Genomic DNA, 19391 nt, shown 5'->3' with positions numbered 1-19391 from the left:
ATATAGCCACATCTGGTTAGTGACTACATATTGGACAGCACAGACTTAGCACATGTTTTCACATAACAATGAAATTAGCTAGAAATCAATAACACACACACTTAAAAAAATTCCCAAATGTTTGGAAATTAAGAAAAACAATTTAACTTACCCATGGGTAAAGGAAGAAAGCACAATAGAAATTAGAATATATTTTTATCTGGATAATAGTGATATTATTAGGGGAAAAAAAGGCTAAAATTCAATGATTTGCGTATCCATCACAAGAAGTTAGAAAAAGAATAGCAAGTAAATCTAAAGGAAGTAGGATGAGGTCCATAAGCGTTGTTCTGGTTTCTCATCATAACTTAAAGAGAAATATTCACAATGTCCAGAGCCCTTGATGTCCTGCAAATGAAGGAAGAGGAGGTCCTCAAATTCCTTACATAAGGAACCCACTTAGGGTGACACCAGCCTTGACTTCCAAATGGAGCAGTGCCTCTACAAAAGGAAAAGTGATGGCATCTGCCTCATAAATCTGAAGAGAATCTGGGAGAGGGTTCTGCTGGGAGCTTGTGCCATTGATGCCACTGAAAACTCAACTGATATCAGTGTCCTCCAGAAGTACCGGCCGGCAAGCTGTGCTGAAGTTTGCTGCTGCCGCTGGAGCCACTCCTACTGCTGACTGTGTCACTCCTGGAAGCTTTACTCACCAGATCCAGGCAGCCTTCCAGGAGCAGAGACTTCTGGTGTTTACTGACCCCAGGGCTGCCCACCAGCCTCTCACACAGGTGTCTTATGTTGACCTGCCCACCATTGCTCTGTGTAACACAGACTCAACTCTGTGTTCTGCGGGCATTGCCATTCCCTACAGCAACAAGGGAGCTCACTCAGGGGGTCCGAGGTGGTGGGTGCTGACCCTGGAAGTTCTGCACATGCGTGGCACCATCGCCCGTGGACACCCACGGGAGGTCATGCCTGATCTCTACTTCCACACACACCTGGAAGAGACTGAAAAGGAAGAGCAGGCCACTGCTGAAAAGGTTGTGACCAAGGAGGAATTTCAGTGCGAATGGACGGCTCTAACTCCTGAGTTTACTGCTACTCAACCTGAGATCCCAGACTGGTCTGCAGACGTGTAGGTCCCCTGTGTGCCTATTCAGCGGTTCCCTCCTGAAGACTGGTCTGCAGCTCCCACTGCTCAGGACACTGAATGGGGAGGGACGACCACTGATTGGCTTTAAGCTGTTCTCCCATAGCCCTTAAAGAGAAAATGGAAATGAAGTTGATGAAAAAGCAACAGTTTCTTTAAAAAAAAGAAAATAGAAGGAAGGAAATAGTAGAGCATGAATTACTGAAATAGAAAACACACATTTTAAAAAAGAAAAGCCAAAAGCTCATTTTTGAGAAAGAATTAAATTGACAATCCCCCAGCAAAACTGATCAAGAAACAGAGAGAAGTCCCGTTTGTCAACGTAAGGAATGCAAAAGTGGCCATCAGCACAGATCTACAGCCACTACAAGTGTAATATAAAGGATATGATTCATAATTTCACCTAAAAAATTATAAAATTTACCCAAAATTAACACAATAAGAAATATAAAATCTGGGACTTCCCCAGTAGCACAGTGGTTAAGAATCCACTTGCCAATGCAGGGGACACGGGTTCGATCCCTGGTCAGGGAAGATCCCACATGCCATAGAGCAACTAAGCCCGTGCACCACAACTACTGAGCCTGCACTCTAGAGCCCGCAAGCCACAACTGCTGAGCACGAGAGCCACAACTACTGAAGCCCACGCTCCTACAGCCTGTGCTCCACAACAAGAGAAGCCACCGCAATGAGAGGCCTGCTCATCTCAACGAAGAGCAGCCCCTGCTCACCGCAACTAGAGAAAGCCAGTGTGCAGCAACAAAAACCCAACACAGCCCAAAACTCAATTAATTAATTAATTAAATTTAAATAAAATGTCCAGCTCAATGGCTTTAAAAAAAAAAAAAGAAAGAAAAGAAAAGAAATATAAAATCTAAATAGCTCTGTGTCTATTAAGGAAATTATTGGGAATTCCCTGGTGGCCCAGTGGTTAGTATGTGGCATTTTCACTGCCGGGGTGGCCAAAAAGAAAAAAAAAAAAGGAAATTATCTGTAACTTAAATTTTTCCCATCAAGAATAGTCCAAAAAAAAAAAGAATAGTCCAAGCCAGATATCTCAGCAGAGAAAAGTTCCAGACATTAAAGGAAGAAATAAAGCAATCTTACACAATCTCTTCAAGGTAAAAGAAAAAGACAATACACTACCCAACTAATTTTATGGAAGCTGTGGATTATGTTCCTTACAGAAGAAGATTTCCTTCCTGGAACTAGACCAAGAGGCATGGCTTTCCCAAGGATTTTGGCACACGCATTTCTCCGCATCTCCCTAGGATGCCTTTCAGGCCTTTGATCACTCCAGCTGTCAGGCAGCTGCATCCGAGCCTCCAGGGCACATTAAAAGGAATCTCTTTCTCACAGTTGGGATCCAGTGGCAGGCAGACTGAATCTAATTATCTACAATATCATACAATGCATATTTATCACTTACACTACACTTCTCCAGACAAGGTGTTTGTTATTTGTTTATAAATGTGGTTCTGTTTAAATGCTTTCATTAAATTTTATTTAGTCAGCTTACTCAATGATATAACTAATTACATGGAGCCAGTGGAATTCCCAGACTGTCAGTTGGTCAAGGGGGCCCTATAGAAAACTCCAGAAGAATGAGAATATTCCTTTCCTGTAAGCCATGCTTTAGGGAAAAAGTATTCTTCTAAATCAGGGGTCTACAAACTACTGCAGGAAGACCAGCCAGCCACTGTTTTAATAGAACACAGCCTCACCCATTTGTTTGTGAGTTATCTAAGACTGCTTTCTGCTACAAAGGCAGAGTTGCATAGTTGCAGCAGAAACTGTGTGGCCCTCAAAGCTGAAAATATTTGCTATCTGGCCCTTTACAGAAAATGTTTGCTGACCCATGATCTAAATGAAAATTTTTTTTAACTTTTATTGATTTTTTTTTCTTTTTGCTGATTATAAATGTGCTGCTAGCTTGCTGTTAAAAAAAAAAAAAAGATACTATGTAAAAGAATAAAGATAAAAGTCATTTATCTCCGGAAGCCTACTTAGCAAACTTAGTATTTTGATGAGTGCCATTCTACATATATATATTTGTGTACTTTTTTCCAAAAATGATATTGATGATGGCAAATGAAAATTTTCCCATTGTTGTATCATAAACATTTTTAAAATAAATTTATTTATTTGTTTTATTTTTGGCCGTGTTGGGTCTTTATTGCTGCGTGCGGGGTTTCTCTGGTTGCGGCAAGCGGGGGCTACTCTTCGTTGCGGTGCGCTGGCTTCTCATTGCGGTGGCTTCTCTTGTTGCACAGCATGGGCTCTAGGCGCGTGGGCTTCAGTAGTTGTGGCTCACAGGCTTAGTTGCTCTGCAGCATGTGGGATCTTCCCGGGCCAGGGCTCGAACCCGTGTCCCCTGCATTGGCAGGCAGATTCTTAACCATGCGCCACCAGGGAAGCCCTATCATAAATATTTTACACATCCATAAACATAGCTCTTCATCTTCTTTTTAAATATGGCTGTAGGGGATATTTATAACTGCTTTCTCAATATTCCCTTCTCCCTCTCCCTGCCCCAAGCTTTCTCGATAACAGCACCTTACCTGATTTTCCTTTAGTAATTCACTCTCTCCCTTTCGGGGCCATTAAGTTTTCTTTAACTTTGAATTTTGAGATAATTTCAAACTTATAGAAAAATTGCAAGAACAGAACAAAGAATTCCTATATTTGCTTCACCCAGATTCCCCAAGTATTATTTTATCACATTTGCTTTATAATTCTCTATCTACTTATGCTATATGCCCAGATATATCTATATCTATAGCTATGTTAAGTTTTCCCTGAATTGTTTAAGTTACAGACACAATGCCCCGTTGACATTCAAACAGAGCGAGGAGGAAGAGGATTTTGAGCAGAGAAGTGACACAGTCTGAACATGATCTGGATGCTGTGGGGAGAGCTGAGTGAAGCAGAGCAAGCAGGAAATCAGGGAGGCTATGGCCTGACCAACTGGGAGGACAAAATTGCCACTTTCTAAGATGAAGAAGACTACAAGAAGAACATGTTTGGGGAGAAATTAAATTTTGATGGGGGCATGTTGGGTTTAAGATGCCTAATTAGTCACTGTACCAAGCCCAGTTTATAAGCCTCCTCCTATTTGCAGGGCCAGAGTTTCTGCTCTGTGATACTGACGACCCTCTAAGAAGACTGCCTGCACCAACCCTTGAGGTTGCAGGCCCACCAGGCTGCAGGCAGAGGGAGCAACTGACTCCCGCTGGATCTCTTGCCTGCCACTCCTCCTGTGCTATGGCACTGTCTTGGAACCTGACTGCTGGAGAGGCTGAATGGTGCACCTGGAAGTGTGGAATTGATGTTCTGTGGTGGAAACTGACCAGAGGGCGAGCGAGGGGAGCCTGCAGAAAATTCTTCTCCCTCCTCCTACCCCATGGTGAGGTGAGATGACATAGTTCATGCCATTTGCCCTCTGAAGATAGTCAGTGAGACTAAGCAAACAGCTGTGCCCAAGCTGTAGACACTCAGTAACACCCACCTGTGTTTGTTCTCTCTTTTCCCTGCTTCACCGCCCATTTACCTTCAGTCATCCTGTTCTGGGATTGCATCACCCCAATAAAGTATTAACAATAAGGTTTAATTTTATGCTGTTTTCTTAGGAACCCAGATTAAAGCAGGTATCAAAGTGGAGATGTCTGGTAGGCAAAGCGATATATGAGCCTGTAGTTCAGAGAAGAGATCTAGGCTGAAATATAGATTTTGGAGTCCTAGGTAATAAAGATCTAAGACCAGATGAGATTACCTAGGAAGTGAACATAGGTAGAAAAAAGAAGAGATTTGAACACTGAGCCCTCAGACACTCCAACATACTGAAGTCCAGAGAGGTGAGGAAATACCAGCATCGAGACTGAAAAGAAATGTCCCATGAGGTAGAGAAAAACCAAGCATGTTGTTTCTTGAAGCCAAATGAAAATACATCAATTATGCAAAATACTGCTGATGGCTCAAGCAATATAAGTAATAAATGAATATTGAAATTAGCAATATGGAGGTTAGCAAAGTTGATTAGCACTCTTCTTTTGTTTTGTCTTGTTTGGCCACACCATGCAGCTTGCGTGCGGGATCTCAGTTCCCTAACCAGGGACTGAACCTGGGACACGGCAGTGAAAGCGCTGAGTCCTAAGCACTGGACCGCCAGGGAATTCCCATTGATTATCACTCTTTATGTGGAGAAGAATTTGTGTAATATACAGTAATGTCACACCTCTCATTCCTGTTATAATTTGTATCTTCAACTTTTTTTCTTTCCTGATCAGTCTGGCTGGAAGTTTATCAATTTTATTAATCTTTTTTAAAAGTTAGCTTTTGGTTTAAACAGAGTACAGAAATTGATTTTTCTCCTGTTTTTCTGTTTTCTATTTTGTTGATTTCCAATCTAATCTTTCTTCTCTTTACTTTGGGTTTAATTTATTCTTTTTCTGGTTTCTTAAGGTGGAAGCTGAAGTCTCAAAAAATTGAGACTTTTTTTTTTCTATTATAAGTATTTCATTACTAAAAGTTTACCAATAAGAGCTGCGTCCCAGAGATTACTTTTTTCAAATATTTCGCTATTCCTCTTCCCTCCCCTCACCTTCAGGAACTCTAATTACTCTTACACATATTAGGCTGCTTGAAGTTGTACTACAGCTCTGTTCAATTTTTCTTAGTGTTTTATTTGCCTGTTTTTCATTTTGGATGGTTTCTTTTGTTATGTCTTATCTACCATGATTTTTTTTATTCTTTTCTTCTATTATGTTTAATCCACAGTTAATCCCATCTGTGCATTTTTTTTTAAATCTCAGACATTGCAGTTTTTATCTCTAAAAGCTTAATTTGGTTGATTTTTTTATAGCTTTCATGTTGCTACTGAGCATGTTCAATACTTCCACTAGCTTCTTGATCACATGGAATAGTTTAATAATTGTCTTAATGAGCTTGTCTAATTCTTTGTCATTTCTGGGTCAATTTGATTGAGTGGTTTTTCTTATTATGGGTTGTATTTTCCTGTTTCTTTGCATGACTTATGAGTTATCCAATTTTTGATTGGATGCCAGTCATTTTGTATTGTATGTTGTTGGGTACTGAATATTTTTAATATATATATTCTTGAGCTTTGTTCTGGGATGTGTTTAAATTGCTTGGGCAGTTTTACCCTCTTAGGTCTTGCTATTAAGTATCTTTCAGGCAGTGTTTAGTCTAGGGTTCATTTTTTTCTCCTATGCAGGCAAGACTCTACTATTCGAACCCAGAGTTTCTCAACCTCAGCACTATTGATATTTAAGGCTGGATAATTCATTGTAGGATGTTTAGCAGCATCTCTGGCCTCTACCCAGTAGATGCCAGTAGAGCCCATCTTCTCTGGTTATGAAAACCAAAAATGTCTCCAGATACTACCAATTGTCTCTTGGCGGGGGTGGGGCGGGGCATAAAACTGCCGTCGTTTGAGAGCCATTGCTCTGACGTCCTGTGACTTAGGAGGTTTTCTGCCCTCGCCGATGGTACTATTACTGGCACTTTGTGAGTTCCAGTGATTTTTTTCCCCCTAATTCTTCTGGATGATTCTTTCCCCCACCTCAGGTAGTTTCTTTACACAGGTGTTCATCAGCAATCAACTGAATACTTGTGAGGGACCCTCTGCAGACCTCCAGCGTTTAGGTCTCTCCTCTTTGGTACTCTGCCCTGCCAATCTAGTCACTTGGCCTCTCAGGGCGCCTTGCTCCGTCATCTCAACTTAGGGATACGGTCAAGCTCTGCTTGAGTTCTCCCTCCCTGTGCTGTAGCCTAGAAACTCTCTCCAGGCAGTAAACTGAGGGAACCCAAGTTTGCTTCATGTTTCCCATTTCAGGGATCACGTCTCTCCCATCCTTTGCTTCTGATATATTTTGTCTGGTATTGTACTTGTTCAGGCAGGTTAGTCATCTTGGTCCGAAGGCTATGTGAGTGACTTTTAAAAAGTATGTTTGCATGCTAATTAAAAAATTCAGGAGAGGAAAATTTGATAATGCAAGAGGTGAGGATTATTGGGGTATGTCTTTGAGTAGGTGTGAGAGGGTGGCTTAGATCCAATGAAGATGCTAGCCTCAGGCAGAAGCACAGTTGATCCAAAGTTAAGAGGAAAGAAGCACTAAGATTAGCAAACCAAGATACGGACATTTTGTTTACTGTTTTCTAGATTTTTCTTTCTGTTTTAAACATGGTATAATAGGTATAGATGGGGATAGGTATATAGAGAATAATATAGGCATAGAGAGAACATAAAAATGTTAATGTGCTGTTACTATGTGGACTCATGGGTGACTTTTGGGGTGATTTCTATTTCTAAACTTTTCCTATATTAGTTTATATATTAATAGTTATATTATAGAATTATATTTTTTAAGAATTTAAAGAAACGAGATAGCTAGACACTGCTTTGTTCTATTCTCAGCACCTACTCATTACACTCCTTTGCCCAAAACCTCTAATAGTTTCCCATCTCATTCAAAGTAAAAGTCATAGTCCTTACCAATGGCTAACCAGGTCTTCCATGATCTGGCCCTACCCTCCACCCTTAACTCATTTCTCTGGCTTCATCCACTACTTTCCCCCTTTTCATTCTGCTCCAGCCACACTGGCCTTCTTGCTGTCTCTTGAACAAATCAGGCATTGCTCCTACATCAAGTTCTTCGCACTTGCTGTTCCCATGCCTAGAACATCTTTCCTCCAGAGTCTCGTGGACTTCCTTATACTCATTCGTATCTTTTCTCAAATTTCACTATCAGTGAAATCTTCCCTGGACAACCTATCTAAACTGCAATACTCTTCCTCCTTGATGTTTTGTGATCCTTTCTTTCCCAATATATTTTCTCTTTACCATTCATCACGTCGAACAATATGCTTTCCTTTTTTTCCACTGCCATCTATAGTTTCCAAAATCAATAGATGTAAACCCCAGAACACTCTTGGACCTGAGCAACTTCAAATCCACAGGCCTGAAAATTTAAAAAAGAGAACTCCGGAGAGCCTTGTTGGGGGGGAGGCAGGGGAGTGGAGGCCATGGGGAGGAAGTCCAAGGGTCACATACAGGGGATGCTTCAGGGAAACATCCCAGGAGCAATGGTTGGAGGTGGGTACAGCATAGACTCAGCAGTGTAATCCCGTCTGAGTCCCAAGTTAATGAATCTGTAGGAAGTACAGAAGAGAAATGCCAAAGACCTGATTGTGTGAAGTTTTTCATCTACAGACAATGCCAACACCAATGTTCAGTTATTATCGGAATTTAAAGTATATGTGTGTGGTGTGTGGTGTAGAGTAACAAATGGCAGAGGTTGACAGAGGTCAAATCATGGAACGCCATGCTAATTTTATTAACCTATGTGGTGCATTAAGTATAAGTCTAGAATTTAAAATTACAAAGGTTTTCTAAAAATTGATATGAAAATACAAATAACCTATATTAATCAGGACAGAAATCCAATTCAATTATCTTAAACAAGAAAGGGACTTTATTGGCTCACAAAACGTTAAAGTCCAGAGGTAGGGCAGGCTTTAGGCACAGCTGGATCTAGGGCCTCCAGAAAATTGACATCAGAACTTAGTTCTCATTCCTTTCTGCTAGCCTCTGAGTTTCCCCTCAGACTCTCTTCACATGGTACAAATTTTCAGGCTTACACAGTCATTAGTTCGTGAGATCTCTGTCGAGCGTTCTTTCCAAGAGTTCCAGCAGAAGTTCTGTTGAGGACTTTCTTTAGCCTGGCTTGAGTTACATGCCCATTCTTTAATCACTGTGGCTAAGGAGCTGTGGGACTCAGGAGGGCCAGGCCTGGTTATGTACTCACCTAAGCCACAGGGAATGGGTTCCCCACAATAAATAAGGATTCTGTTATCACAAGATGGGGAAAGAGATGCTGAACAAAAACAACATATATCCACACATAACCCAACAGAAGAGCAGGTAAAGGATACAAACAATCCATGATAAAACTATAAACGGCCAATAAACATATGTAATCAACCTCACCATTAACCAGGGAAATGCAAAATGATCCTTTTTTTTTTTGCCCATCAGATGAAAATTATCAAGTGTAGGTAAGGCTATATGGGGAAATGAGCACTTTCTATACAGTTGGTGAAAATAGAAAGTTATGAGGGCCTTTGGGAAGGCTAAGGTGGGTCTACCAGAGCGCACCCTTTGTCCCAACAATCTACCTTATACTCCATTCTAAAGACATATTCACACGCGTGCACAAAGAGATATGAAAGAGATCTTTACTTCGGCAATGTAATAGCAAAAGAAAAAATAAGGGAATAGTTAAATAATGGTATTTTCATAGTACTGAATACTATTCAACCATTAAAGAAATTTAAAGACCTCAGGATCTGAGACAAAAAAAAAAAAAAAGCAAGCTGCAGAATACATATATATGATCCTATTTATGTAAAAACAGCATTTATATGTGTATATTCACATGGAAATTATGGAAAGGAGATCAGAAGAACGTATACTAAACTGTGGGCAGTGGAATGTGATAGGAAACGCTGCAGAAAAGGGTCTCTCTTCAGTCTTGTGTAAGAGTTAAGTACACTGAGATGGTAGTCATTTATACTTCCATAATTAAAAAAAATGGGGAAATGCAATTCACAATAGGAAATGAAAATGGCCAATAAACATATGAAAAGATGTTCCTTCTTATTAACAAAGAAAAGAAAGATAAATTTTTGCCTATCAGAGTGGCAAAAATATTGAAGGATTCAGTGTTGGTTGGGAGTGTAGGCAAAGAGGCACTCTGACTACTGATGGAGTTGTAAAGTGGTACAATCTTTTTGATGGTATTTCTCAAAATGTTAAATGTGCATGTTTTCTGACCCAGTAATTCCACTTCTAGCTATTTATCCCACAGAAATACCAACACAGGCAGCAAAATATATACGGAGGTTAACTCTACCTTTACCTATAATAAAGAATCAGAAATAACCAAATTACCTACCAATAGGGGTTGGCTAAATAAGTTACAGTGTATTGATGCAATGGATTAGTATGTAGCTATAAAAAAAATCTACATCAAAGTGGGAGGGAGGAGGCAAGTCTCAGTGCAGTTCACGTAAAATAGGGATATGTACCTACCACACTCATATGATCGCTGTGAGGATTAAGAGTTAATCCATGGTAAAGCACTTCCAACAGTGCTTGTATACAGTGACAAGTGTCAGCTATTAACACATTTTTGCTTAATTATGTATATGTCTAAGTCTGGAAGAACAGCAAACCAAATAATTATTACTTCTGTGTGCAGACCATGAAAAGGAATGTCCTTTTTCATTTTACATTTCTGTGCTGTAGAAAACTCAAACGAGCATGTTTTAATAGCTTTTACATTTGTTAACCATAAGATAAAAGCATAAAATTTATCAATCAAGGTTTAATAGCCATCATTCATTGCATTGTGAAAAAATATACATCCCTGGAATTCACAGAACTAGATTTTGAGTTTTAGCTCTAATTGGCCACATGCAAGTCACACACTCTCTAAATCTTGCTTTCCTAGTCTACAAATCTAAGTGAGATAGGTAAAGTGTCTAATCCAATGTCTGGCATGCAGATTACTTCAGTACATAGAACTCTCCCTTGAACTTACACAAATGTATTAGACATATTGCTAAATGATCAAGTGCCAACTGGGTGTGAATGTGGGGAGTTCAACCTCCAAGAAAACCAAAAGAAAATTTAGCAGTAATGAGCAAATAAATGCTCAGTGGCTACTGGACAGGCATCAGCAGTCTGCATGCTGTTAACAATGACTGCTCATTTGATAACCCAACAGATGCCACTGCTTGGCAACTGCCAGATCACCACTTCATCAGAGGCTGGGCACCCCCCCAGAATCGCCAATATGATTATCTGTGTTAACGTATATGAATGTCTGGATGAAATCTTAAATCACCAAATAGTTATTTAAAATCAAATTGTCTAGCAGGAACTTAGACTAACCAGAGATGGCGAGTACACAGACCATCACTTCCTTTTCATGTGTATTGTCACACAGTTTTTTTGGGTCCAACCCATTTTCCCCAGAGCCTTGCCTTAGTTTCAGAATCCTTTCTAAACAACGTACAGGTATCGGAGATGGCAAGACAACCTCATATTTGCCAACTCAAATACTTTCTCTAAGCTCTCACATTATACCAAACATCTTTGGCATTTATGAAAAATGTACCACAGGGAAGCTTCTTTGTATATAGGAAAAATAAGATCTAAAAAAACCCATGAAATTCTAGCCACCAAGAGGTTATTCCCTTCTTACCTACTCTGATAAAAGAATTCTGTCATCCCAGCAGTATTCCAAATATGCCACCTCAAAACCTACTTGGAAAGAAGCCAGTTATAAATAAATAAATCAATCAACCCAAGACCGTTTTATCTTAGAGTGGAGGAATTTATAGCTTTATTGGACATTGACTTGTTTCCTCTCAGCCACAAAGAGAAGACCCAAACAAAAGTCCCTACATATTCTTGTATAACTTAAAATACATTATATCATTACTACATATTTATACTTCAATAAATCTTAATCTATAAAGCACATTTCTTATAATTGTTATCAGAAAATCTATAGACAAGCTCCATTCTGCCTCACTTCTCCACCAGCTGGCCTCGCATTAGTATGCTTTTTAACAGGCTCATGCAAATCTCACCTTCCATTTTTTAATTTGATCCAAGTACCAGATGTAACCAAAACCTCTGGAACTATGAAATATTTTTATTCACATGGGTCATTTTCCACACAATTATGCCCACTATAAAAAAGCCTTTTCTCATATCTATATTTTAACTTTCAGAGTTTTCCATTAAACAGAACCACAGTACTTGGGATTCTCAGACAAGGAGTATATGATCCTACTACTACAATGTGTATTATTTTTATACATTAAAAAAATGTGTTAAGACTTAAAATGAAAAAAAAAAAAGTTCCACAAACTCTGACAGTTAAACTAGTTATAACCTAGTTTTTTTTTTTTTTAAATAGAACCCATTCAACTTAACATGTAAGTATAACCTCAATGCTACTAGAGATTGATTAGTTTTTTTTTTTTTTTTTATAAAAGACCCACAAACCTCCAAACTGTGATAGTTATCTTGGACTCACCTCTGAAGATTGCTGAAGAGCTGGCTAGCTCTTTGAGCTGAGTCTTCCTTTACCCAAATACAACACCCTGGTAAGACAACTATGGCTCTAGGAATCTCAGAGGTGGGGGAAGAGGCTAACTCACATGCAACAGCTTTGTACCAACCCCCAATGATTTACAGTGGAAGAAATACCTACCTAATTATGGCAGGGTTACAGTACCTAGCACAGTGCCTTGTCGGTAGAAAATTTAATAAATGCATGGCTGCTTTGTTAGCCTGGTGTTCAATCCTTTTGTACCAAAGGAGTAAAATCGCAAACCTGATACTCATTGCCCACCTGTCATGGATTTTTCTGTCCTTAAAAATGAAGGAAAAATAATGACTTAGATCTTCAAGTCTTTTGTTTTCTAAAAGCCAAGAAAGACCATCACTCTTATTTACATTTGCCCTTCAACACTGCCATTCACTACAAATCTTTCCCTAGTGTTATAATTTCTACCTTCATAGTTTTATAACTGTTTATTGTTTAGACTGTCCACTTTCTAATGATACATGAGAGGACATTATTTTCATTAGTGGGATGCTTCCCAATTACAGGTAAGATGAGCTATTTTTGAGTTTTCCTGCAGGCAGGAAACTAACTACACCTAGATAAATTCTTGATATACTTCAATTCTTGGATCAAAGTATTTGTCAATCTTCCCCAATCTAGGTGTCCCATTCACTTTTTGATGTTTCATCACCATCACTTCTTATCTGAGTTTTAAGGCTCATTTCACTTTGAGGTTTTTGGTCATCCTTTATCTTCTATTTTCTGAAATGCATATTCAAATTAGGTAAAAGAAAACTGGTAAATTTGGAAAAAATGGTTTCAGTTTTCAGATTTTACAATTCCTACATTGCTTTTCAATGTAGAAAGGAATGTATCCTTGTAAAGAACATTTCAATGATCAACACAAATAACATATCTGTCTAAGAAGGAAAGTTTTAACAAAGGGACAAAGAATCAGGTAGTTTATCATTTGGAAAAATAATAAGAATATAAACATCACATGGAAGATTTAGGCATTAACACCTGAATTAAGTTTAAAATTTCAGTTTCTAGGCAGGTATGACACCATTTCTTTCAAGATAAGATAATAATAGTGGGTGAAAATTTTCTACACTTCCCAGTGGATTTTCTAAGTCTATAGGAAAACTATTATGTATCATTTCATGTTTTTAATTTTGTCTTCATTTCAGAAGAAAAAGACCTGAGTGCTGATTTTTTTTTTTCATTTCTTAAACTTTCACAACATTGAGAAGTTTCTCTGCATTGTGTCTTCGTTGATGTCTAAAAAGATTTGAGCTTTGACTATAGGATTTCCCACACTGAACGCATTCATAAGGTTTCTCCCCAGTATGGATTCTCTGATGATTAATAAGCCCAGAATTCTGGCTAAAGGCTTTTCCACATTCAAGACATTTGTAAGGTTTTTCTCCAGTATGGACTCTCTGGTGTTGCACAAGGATAGAACTCCTGCTGAATGCTTTCCCACACTCAACACATCCATAGGGTTTCTCCCCACTGTGGATTCTTTGATGAAGAATAAGGGCTGAGCCCTGACTGAAGTGTTTTCCACATTCATCGCATATATGTTGTTTCTTTCGGGAGGGATTTCTCTTTCTTTCAAACCTGCCCTTGGGAAAACAGGTTTCTCCATATTTAAAAATTTGAGGAACACCTATATTGAGAGTGCCAGGAACTTCATGAGATTCTACTGCTGAAGGAATCTCCTGCTTTGGAGCTAGCGCTCCATTTTCAGTCCTAGCATCATCATCTGAAATAAACAGAAAATGTAAATATCACTCATTTCCTATTCTGAGAGGAAAGAAACTTGAAGAAAAAATTTTTTAAAAAATGAACTAAAAGTAAATAGCTTGCATATGTCTATAAACAGCACTATGAAAACTGGTGATAAGGTTACCTACTCTCAAAAAAGAAAAAAAATGAAATGGCTGATTATGAGGTTAATGAAGTGAGAGCATGGGAACATGAGAAATTAAAAGGTTGTATCCTAATAAAAGTGGTAACATAAGGGAGTGGGTTATACAGTAGTAGTCAAAAACCAAAGGGCAGAAAAATGGCAGATTTTTTAGAGAGTCTAAGTTTGTTACAGACAGTCAAAGTGATGCAGCTAGGTCTGGAGAAAAATAAAATAAAATTGGCCGTTCTAAATCATTTTAATATTCTTTTACTTTGAAAAAGGGAGAAATTATATCAAAATACAATGTGCAAATAACCACCAATCTGTCAGAAAGTGACTATTTCTAAAATGAGCAGGACAAGGCAGGTCACAGCCAAGATCAGACTAAAAGGAGAATATAGGAGTCCTGACAAAAAGCTGAAGGTAAGCCGAGAGTGTCCTGTGTTAATTTGGGACGTGACACTTACAAATTCAATGCACCTTTAATAACTGAAAGTTTTCCTTTAAAAGCAGCCTCATGTATTTGGTATTTGTCATGGTTTTTAGACGAGTTGTTACTTCCAGGCCTCAGTAAGATGTGTTCAGTGAAAGAACGGCCCAAATTACCAACATGAGGTACCATGACCCACCTGTAGGCAGGCAGTGATTATGAGCGAGTCTCATTTCAGACCTTCCTGAAACTTCAAGCCTTAAAGAATAAACACAGTTACTAAAGGGTGAACAGCACTGCTCAAAAAAGTTATAAACAGTGAGCAAATCTGTAACAAATGATTAAGAAAGGGATAGTCAGAAAAAAGGCTGACAAAGAGATGCTGAAGAGTTAGAGGGGATCAGTGAGGTCTGGAGACTTGAAGAACAGAGAAGTGAGTGTGAAGGTGACAAATGGCACACAAAGAATTGAGCTCCCAAGTGTGGTAGAGACCAGACTGCTAAAATGAGGCTACTTAAAAAGAGGCGAGAATTATCCTAAAGTTCAGGCAGGGGAGAAGTTCCTAGGAAGATACCACCTCCAACAACCAAAGACAGTGGTTCTCAAACTTTATTGCACAAAAGAATGCCCCATAATTCAGAGGGGAAGCCTGCTCAGAGCTCATTACACTAGCATTACCTCCAACTACCTCAAGGAATGATTCCCAAAGCAGTCTCAAACAAAATTTCATTTTAATTCATATAAATATGAAAAAGAAATGTAGCGGTTTTAGGAATATATGGGGTTGTATCAAAATAAGTAAGTATGTGGCATTAACTGCCAAGATACTGGGAAAGAACAGCCTTAGTGAATTATGAGCTTTCTACTTAATTTTTCTATACTTGTATTTATTATAGCTAGGAGCCATATTTTTCCATAAATACTTAGAAAAGGTGAAGAATTTTCTCTAAATATCATTTCTACAAAAGAAGCTTCTTAGGAAACAAAAATGACTTTAGGTAGGATGTTTGAAGAAAAAAACACATACAAAAAGCTAAAAATTCAGAAGAGGCTTCAGTAATAAACTATAAACAAAAAAACTAGATTTGAAGAGGTATCAGGTAAGCTTATTGTACCAGGAACACTAGGCAAGAGACTAAAAGGATGTGAAACAGATGGCAAATAAGCAATATGGCAAGGTGAAACAGAGCGACCCGGTCTACAGGTGGGTGCTGGCTCAGAGTAAGGCAAATCCAGCCTGAAATGGATAGGCCTTCAAAGAACGAAGTAAAAGAGAAGAAAAGGCTGATGATGTTAATGTTGAGGAATAAAAGACCTGAGGTTAGCAAACCAACTGTTATTAGAAAAGAATCGAAACCCTACAGTGTGTCTATGTCTAAGCAATCAAGTTAAGGTGATTATCCCCCCCCTCCCTCACAGTAAAAATAAGCAAAGAGTTCCGGACAAAAGGTCCACACCCTCTTTCATCCTCCTGCCCACATGGGGTCCTCACCACAGTGCCTTAGGGAATGGAGCTCCCAGGATGCCCACTTGAGCTGGTTTTCCACTGCATCGAGCTCAGAACTTGGTAATCCCTGAGCTTCTTCTTGAGATACCATCTCCTCTACTAACACTTCCCGTTTTCGTCGTCGAAGAGAAACCTGGAAATGAAAGGGTTTGGTTCAGTTGAGAACGAACGTGATGAGAATCAAACCTAAATGCACACAAAAGAAACCATACAAAACATATGCTGCAGAGGCCTAGATGGCAAACAAGCATAGATAATGCGGGGGGGGGGGGGGAACGACACAGAAACATAATTTTAACTTAGTTGAGTGGAATTAATTCAGCAGCTGCGCCTACTGCCATGCCAATGCTCCTGACCCAGGAACGTGACGCAGCAGGCTTACCGGCTGTCCAGGGTCGTCCAGTTCACTCTCTAAATCCTCCAGCACCGTCACTGCCTCCTCTCCATTCTCTGGATGATGCTCTCGAACCCAAGTCTGTAGCTCCTTGGGTAGGATGGCAACAAACTGCTCCAGTACTACCAGCTCCAAGATTTGTTCTTTTGTGTGTGTCTCTGGCCTGAGCCATAGACGGCAAAGTTCCCGAAGCTGGCTCACAGCTTCACGGGGCCCAGGTGAATCCTGGTATCCAAACTGCCTGAATCGCTGCCGGAAAACCTCCGGGCCAGGGAGATGGTTCCAGGGGATACTTGACCCCTCTTCGCCATCAGGATCCTCCTCCAACTTCACTCTCAGAATTTTTTCCTCTTCATCTGGAGTTGGGATGATAAGTATTGAATCCTCTTCCACTGACTGTGCAGACATCCTGATTTATAATACTTCAAGAAAAGACAATCAAGGTAGGATACAGGCCTCAGGGAAATACCCCGTTTTCTTCACAGGCACTCCTGAGGCACAAGAAATGAAAAATATATAAATGACCAAATAGTCTAAGAATTTGGACACATACCGATTAAAGGAAATAAAAATGTATTCTTTTACTAGGTTAAAAATTCCAATCAATAACCTAAAACCAGAAGTTGGCAAACTACAGCTCATGGCCAAATCTAGCCTGGTGCCCATTTTTGTACAGTGCTTGTACTAAGAAGAGTTTTCACATTTTGACATGGTTGAAAGAAATCAAAAGAACACTCCATGACATGTGAAAATGATACGAAATTAAGTTGTCTCCATAAATTTTATTTGTTCACACTACAATAGCAGAATTGAGTAGTTGCAATAGACACTATAGGGCATGAAAAACCTAGTATTTACTCTGGCCCTTTAGAGAAAAAGTTTGCCTATCTGTGACCTACAAAACCTATTTCAACAATCAAAAGAATCCAAGTAAGCACCAGACCACTTCAGTGTTATTTAAATGCATCTGACCCTTGAATACATTATTTGCAATTCATAACTGGTGTTCCCTGACACACTTAGGTCACCTCAAAAGCAGGGACTGCTTTTTCATTATCCGCTTAAAAAATTTCTTTTGACAAATGTTTTTTAAGGGCTAAGAAATATTTTCAAAATGTTTAAGAACTCCCTGGAGTTAAAATATACGTGAAAAAAACATTCACTTGCTCAGTAACAGATACATAATGTTGACAAAAATTAACCACTATGTGCCATAAAACTTAAGTATTATTCAGTCACCCACCGCGCCGTAAGTACCTTTACATTTGTAATGACAGGCATTAATCACAGTAAAATTTTTCAAAGAAAAGGCACTCTCATAACACCGTAACTTCGTGCAGTGGTGTAGACTCTTGTCCTTACACTGGGTGACTCACAGGCTCCCCGGCTTCTACCTTCAGGGAAACCTTGTACTATTTCTGATCCTTTCCTTAGTATTTGCACAGTCATGCCCATGCCATTGTTTACAATACCCATTAGGAATGAGCCATGCAGCTACTCAATGTACCTATTCAGGACCCGGAATGTGAAAGCCAGTAATTTCCAAACAACTTCCCGTAACCCCATGAGACTAGGAATCGGAAAATATCTTATCAGGTAATATACATACAGGTGTAATTAAACACTCTGGAGTGTGGCGGCCCTACAAACACGTAGGTTTGGCCTACAGATTCGTTTGTTCCTATTCCAAGACCCTACCTTATCGACGGCTCAAACAGTCTACAGAAAATAAATTTCTCTTACTTTTACGTTCTCATACAGCACCCTGCCCGTGGGACGTGAGGAGGTGCGGGGAGGGCAGCCTCGCTGTCCCGACGGCGCGTGGGCGGGGAGCTCAGTTCCCCACTCACTCCTGCAGACTGCCGCTGCGAACCCCGCCCCCACCGCAGCGATTCCAGCCTTCTTCCCCGCACTCGCGGCGGCGGCTTTCGTTAGACCAAAAGCCACCCTGCCACAACAGCGTCGAAGCCACGGTACTTCCGCCCGCGACCGGCTGAACTACAAGTCCCGGCAGGCCCCGCGCGAGGTCCGCCCACTCCCACCTCCGCCCGAAAAGAATCCCAGAACTCTCCGCGAGATGCCAGGGCCTCGAAATAGAACAAAACCGCCCGATGGGGGAGGGGAAGGCAAGGGTCGCGGAGGACACAAGGGATGGAGGAGTCTCCGAAGGTGCTGAAAGCCGAATCTGGCTTTCCGTGTACCCCTCGCCGTCCCCCAACTGCCGGGCATGGAGTCCGCGGCCTGCCCCCCCGCGCCTCCCGGGAAGCCGAGAAAGGTCCCCGCCAGGCTTCTTCGCTGACTCTTGCCAAAGCGGTCCGCAGCCCGTAGCCCAGAGTCTCCCTCACGCACTTCCCCCCACTCTCGCGCAAACCTCGGGCTCGGGAACCGCAGCCGCTTCGCTGTGCACGGCGGACGCACAAACGCCACTCACGAGCGGTTTCCCAGCAGCCCCCGGCGCAGACTGCTTCCGGTCTGCGGGCCCCAGGAGGCGGGGGGAGGCGAAGCACCGCGTTACCATGGAGATGCGCTCCGGGCAGGGGGAAGGGCTGTCCGACGACAATGACTGCTTTGAGGCTACGCTTGGCCTCGCGCCTCTTTCCTCCGGATAGCCCAGCCTTCTGTGTTCCGCTTAGAAGACAAGGAAAAGAAAGAATTCAGCCACTAAGATAGTCTTACGGTTTCATAAGCCTTTTCGCATGCATTATCTCATGTGATCCTCACAGTAATCCTCTGACAGAAGTAACAAAAGCTAATATTTATGAATGCTAACTACATCGTACCAGGCACAGTCACCATGCTTTACATGTATTGTAATTTAATTTTCACAACAACCCTAAGATGGTAAGAA

The 19391-nt window shown here is 40.5% G+C and overlaps 1 protein-coding gene and 1 pseudogene across 3 annotated transcripts; one reads left to right on the top strand and one right to left on the bottom strand.

Moving 5' to 3' along the window:
* The first annotated feature begins 253 nt into the window (after nucleotides 1–253).
* On the top strand, nucleotides 254–1229 carry LOC137203356 (small ribosomal subunit protein uS2-like; annotated as a pseudogene).
* Nucleotides 1230–8602: 7373 nt separating this feature from the next.
* Nucleotides 8603–19047, bottom strand: ZNF24 (zinc finger protein 24). 3 transcript variants are annotated; one of them, XM_067699332.1, is made up of 5 exons: nucleotides 18915–19047; nucleotides 16532–17034; nucleotides 16135–16282; nucleotides 14842–14900; nucleotides 13938–14065 (listed from the first exon to the last, which is right to left on the bottom strand). In XM_067699332.1, exons 2-4 carry the CDS (start codon nucleotides 16949–16951, stop codon nucleotides 14872–14874), a joined length of 597 nt encoding a protein of 198 aa, XP_067555433.1. In that variant the 5' UTR covers nucleotides 16952–17034; nucleotides 18915–19047; the 3' UTR covers nucleotides 13938–14065; nucleotides 14842–14871. The 3 variants fall into 3 exon arrangements, with proteins under 3 accessions (XP_067555431.1, XP_067555432.1, XP_067555433.1); XM_067699330.1 differs by lacking the exon at nucleotides 14842–14900 and having other exon boundaries at nucleotides 8603–14065; XM_067699331.1 differs by lacking the exons at nucleotides 14842–14900; nucleotides 18915–19047 and adding an exon at nucleotides 18242–18862 and having other exon boundaries at nucleotides 8603–14065.
* Nucleotides 19048–19391: the final 344 nt, after the last annotated feature.

Source organism: Pseudorca crassidens, chromosome 12 (genome assembly GCF_039906515.1).
Source record: "Pseudorca crassidens isolate mPseCra1 chromosome 12, mPseCra1.hap1, whole genome shotgun sequence".
In the NCBI taxonomy this organism is placed as follows: domain Eukaryota; kingdom Metazoa; phylum Chordata; class Mammalia; order Artiodactyla; family Delphinidae; genus Pseudorca; species Pseudorca crassidens.
This window is presented reverse-complemented; position numbering and strand designations above follow the sequence as displayed.